General features: G+C 37.9%; 1 protein-coding gene across 1 annotated transcript; it reads left to right on the top strand.

The window, feature by feature from the left end:
- The first annotated feature begins 207 nt into the window (after window positions 1–207).
- On the top strand, window positions 208–4,930 carry LOC113233916 (pancreatic triacylglycerol lipase-like). Its single transcript, XM_026469150.1, has 2 exons — window positions 208–217; window positions 3,909–4,930. Exons 1-2 carry the CDS (start codon window positions 208–210, stop codon window positions 4,811–4,813), a joined length of 915 nt encoding a protein of 304 aa, XP_026324935.1. The 3' UTR covers window positions 4,814–4,930.
- Window positions 4,931–5,255: the final 325 nt, after the last annotated feature.

Below are 5,255 nucleotides of genomic sequence, written 5' to 3'. Positions count from 1 at the left end.
TTTAAAATGAAACGGTAAGGTTATAATAGTAGGGAAAATGTGTTTAGTACAATTTGTGACATCAGCCTGAATAATCTTGTATCTCGTTGAGAATGAATCACCTCAAGGACGACGATTGTTTGCAAACAGAATTGGTCTAATGATTCAAACAAATTACTAATTGTTTCGTTTACACTAGTGACAGTGCAAATTTTTTCATCTGGCAACATGAATGAATGTAAGTTATAACAATTTTGAAACACAAATAACTCATTTTTATTATAAAAATTTTCGGTTACGCTCATTCTTGTTGCAGATGGCGTTTTTGTGAATACTACCGTACCGAAATATCTGTGAACCTGTCAAAAAATGCAACTCCGAAAACGTTGGTTGAAATAAACATATGTCCGGAAACGTAGGAAATAACAAAACGAAAATCTCTCGAATGATGTTTTTGTTACTGTGGCGGCAGTACTGAACAGGTATAAACGCGGTGACAATGTGAGACGGGAGCGAGGCACACTTATAGGTATCTTGATCGGGTTGTGACATCATTATCATTAACGGTACACAAATATTTCGACGAGGTTGTAGGTACGTCATATCGTTATCATCGGGTATTGACCTTCCCTACCTCGTGACACGTACCATGATTTTACCTTACCTATGACCTATAACTTAGTGTTTACATTCTCTTGTACGAACGCTTCCGGAACAATAATATAAATGTAGACAGTGGTTACAGTGTAAACAATAATTGATTGTCTGTTAGAAGCCCGAAGCCAAAGGCTGAGGACTTTAATACCTCGAGTTTTATATATTTTTACCGTCCATGATACATGCAATGTTTTCCATTACTCATCTTATCAATATGGTTCTTATCCTCTAGAGGATGGAAAAACAATTCACAACGCAACAAATTATGGATTTGGCAAATGGCGGTTTTTTTTCCATAGATAATACAACTCGAACTAAAATATTGGAAAAAGCAAACACGCATACAGCCATAATGTATTGTAAAACAAAATTGCAACATTTTCACGCAGAAAATTATTAAAATCAACAATTATAAGAAATTCTTAATAATAAATTTTTAAGTAGTATGTGGCTGAATTGTAATTAAACTTCTGTTTAGATAACATTTTAAGCGAATGTTTTAATTTTGAACTTAAGTACCTAAGAACTTGAACCTGACCTATGTAAGGAAGTATGTCGTGCTACAAATAAAAAAAAAACTCCTTACCAACCATGGCTGTAATGGAAACAAGAATGGCCCGTGGGTTTTATTAGGGACATTATAGTCAAGTTAGCGCTGGCTAATAATAATGCAATCATATCATTTACGAGCAAGTGTGAAGAAATAATATGTTTCATCTAAATTATACATAGTTATCAACGGCATCGTAGTAAAAGAACGCTCTCTGTGGTGTGAAAAGGGGAAAGTTTTGAATGGTTTGGTGGAAAGGAAGGAAGGTAGTAGACGGCACTGCACAGAGCAAATATGGATGGAACCGCTAGGAGAGGTAGACCTTGACGTGCATATCTTGATCAATTGAGGACGACCTTAAAAAAGGTCAGATCAAAAGTATCAAGAATAAACAGGCATGTATGAAGAGACTGTTGCGATTGGTGGAGGCGAAAGAGGCTCTGTTTGGCGTGTAAATGCCACATTATTATTTAAGTTGTACCTACAGGTCAGAAATATAATTTGAAAAATTTAAAGGTGTTCACCACAGTATTATCGTGTTATATTGAAATAACCTTTATTAAATGCAGCACTACGTATACTTTTATTTAGCATCGCAGATTGGTATCTCGATTATAGGAGTTTATGTGTTATTGATGGTAGGTAAACACCTAAGTGTTTAGTAGTTACAGGTATGTTTCACTGAAAAGTGGTGAAATTTTGGCACATGTCGCTATATTTGTATTATTCTAAAATCGCTGAATAGTATACTAAAGCTGTTGAATACATAGTCAACCAATCAGAGGGCCTACATTATTGTAAGAGCGTACCTAATAAATCTATTGCTATCTCGCTAGTATAAAGATACGCGTCACGTGGTCCAAAAGAACAAAATGTCCGTCGCAACGAGCAGACGTGACGTATGTAGCTACAGGATTATGAATATGAAATTTTTGAATTTGAGGCACATTAAATTTGTTCGAATAACTATACAACAGTCGTGATGGTGTGTCGTACACGACTAATTACCTATTCTAAATAATTAGTCGTGTACGGACAACTAGTATATAAATGGAAGTTAATTGATTTGCTATTCCGCGAACCCTGTACTTGTGTATCCCTGTACTTATGATTTAAATCCAACTCTATGCCGCTTACGATAAGAACGGTCCAAAGTACAAAGTGTCAAGCTTGACGAGCTCGTGACTGGATTAGTTGTCCGAAATAAAGATTTGTTATTAGGTTAGATGTAGGTACCCTGTTCTAAATTATTTATTGAAAAAATCTAAGTAGTTAGTAGCAACTGACCTCCTTGTGAAAGAGTTCGTCTGAAAATACTGTCACCCTACCTAATTTCTGCCGTGAAGCAGTAATGTCAGCAATGTCAATTACTGCGTTTCGGTTTTGAAGAATATGAGTGCTAGTGAAATTACAGTCATATGGGACTATGTCTGAGGGTGACAGGCGCAGTAGCAGTGTCACTCAAATCTTTGCGATTTAATGTTATGCACAGGTGTGTCGCTTACCACCAGGCGCACGACTTGTTCGTTCCGTCATTTGGTATTATAAAAAAGCGGCTGAGTTTCATTTCCAATGTATAGCAATCCCGAGTACCTTATTTAGTACTTAAAGGTTCGTTCTGTCGCCTCTGAGATAGGTAAGTACTTCTGCGTTTACGTAATTGAAACTAGTTTAGTATAAGCAAACGGGTAGGTACCTACTCATCGCACTTACAATGACATAATCACGTGTTAAAAGTACTACTACTACTTATGAATTGTTTTCCTCTAATTCAATTTGTGACGTGATTAGCGTCAGGACCTGCAAATTTATTTAAATTTCGTTATTTTTACTGGGTTTCTAGGTGTTTGCGACTGTTACAAATTGGAAAAGGAACTATAGATTTTAAGGCTTTCGTGGTTAGTCACTAAATGATCCACGATATGATTTTTTTTATTGTCTCGATATTTCGGAACTGTTTAACGCTGTTTCCCGTCCATGTTTCCCACTACAGCCAGTAGTACGGTCAATTTCTTCAAGATTCTTTACTAAACGGCAAGACAAACTAGTAGAATGGGTCAGGATGCACGTTTACACAAGGCCATTGCATGAGCCAATTCAAAGCACGTGTGATGGTGGAAGGTGTTGGCTCGAAAAATCAGTAATCGTCTTAATTTAGTGGATTGTCTTTATCACTGGCCTGGAGACACTCCGTAATGTATTGTCTCTATTTGCACGACGCCAATAATTATTTGGCTTAATGGAATATGACCGTCAGGATGGCTGGTCGCCTGTCGCATCTGGCACTGAGTGTATATTCAAGAATTGCTACCTATTTGTTTGTATATTATTATTCTTTTTCTAAAAAAATTCTACCTTTGACATATTCTGAGAAATGAAAACAAAAAATTGACCAGCCATCCTGACGTCAGAATGGCTGGTCAATTATTATTTTTTTAATGTCTCAGAATATATCAAAGGTAGCAATTATTTAGAAAAGGTAGGAAATAGGTAGCAATTCTTGAATATACACGCAGTGCCAGATGCGACAGGCGACCAGCCATCCTAACGGTCACTAATGGAATGGCTCATCGATCCTTATAGTGTATGCCTTCGCTACATAACAAGATCGTCTTCTCAGACGGTCCATAGGTTTCCCCACGAAGTGTTGCTACCGTGAAAACAAAGCAAGTTGAAATAAGCAAATTTTTATTTAAAATTACAACCCTATGATTTGTTTCAGGCGATCACAACAGAACGCTCGACCTCGATGTCAGCCAAGTGCAAGTTTTTTTCTACGATTTCGAGAACAACTTCAACATCACTTATCAAATCGATAGTGCTGCCCACGGCATCACCAGCAACTATAACCTGGACGTCAGTCGCAAGCTCGTATTCTTCGTACCAGGATACAAGTCCCATATCAGTAAAAAGACGGAGGAGTTGATCAGGCAGACTTTCAGCAATGTCCCGAACATTTACTTGATCATTATCGACCATTCTGCCTATACTTCTGCTAGAGGGGGCAAGATTGAAAGCTATGAACGATCCGTATATTATACTTACTACATTGGTACTAAATTAGGGAAACTGTTAGCTGATTTTCACGCTAAAGGGTATCCTTCGAAGAATATACACGCTATAGGCCACAGTCTTGGCAGTCAAATGCTCGGTTTTGCTGGTACGGCGTACACGGCAGCCACTAATGAGAAAATCTGGAGAATTACGGCTTTGGATCCAGCAGGACCGTGTTTTTCAAATAGCCTTATTGACGACCAGATTCGTTCAGGACTTGCCGAGTATGTAGAAGTTTATCATTGCAATTCTGGAGGCTTAGGTACGACAAGTGTTTTGGCTGATGCGGATTTCTTTCTCAACAAAGGAAACAAGCAACCTCCTTGCCATGAGGGGTTTCTTCCGGGGTTAGGGGAGTCCGATGCTGCAAAATGTAGTCATAAAAAATGCGTGGAGTATTGGGTTAGGACCGTTCACGTACCCAATTGGTATTTGGCATGGAAATGTGACTCTTATGAACATTTCTCTAAGGGTCGGTGTGCCGGCAACGAAGTGACCATAGCGGGGTATTGGAACCCAGGGAATGCGACTGGCGTGTTTTACGTCTCGACGGGAATGTTTGGTGTAGAATAACTATTGCTATAGGATCGATGTTTTGTACAGTGTTGTGTTATTATTAAATAAGAAAAAAAATACAATGAGAAGTTATTTACTATAGGAAATGAAACTGTCTGACTCAACAGTCAACCGTGACCTTGGGACCTGCAAAGGGTCTGAAACGTCGGTTTGTTTGAAAAAACAAATATACGCGATTTAAATCCGGAAAAATAGTTTCATTTCCTATGTGTAACAATCGCGAAAACCTAAGAACTCGATAAGTTATTTACTAATTCGATTATAGGAACAAGGTTACGTGTATGCTACGTCTATGACTGTAATCAACCTTAGTTTTGGTTCACACGTACAGAAATTACGCTAAATTCATTACCCAACATACATACTGTCACGTAATTAGTCAATTGTATCTGTTATTCGATTTCTAAAAGCGGTGGTAACGAACGGTTGCTTTCAAATT

Source organism: Hyposmocoma kahamanoa, unplaced genomic scaffold, assembly GCF_003589595.1.
Source record: "Hyposmocoma kahamanoa isolate Upper Pololo Valley unplaced genomic scaffold, ASM358959v1 80, whole genome shotgun sequence".
NCBI classification, from domain to species: Eukaryota; Metazoa; Arthropoda; class Insecta; order Lepidoptera; family Cosmopterigidae; genus Hyposmocoma; species Hyposmocoma kahamanoa.
Note: the sequence above shows the minus strand (reverse complement) of the source record. Positions and strands in the feature narration are given on the sequence as shown.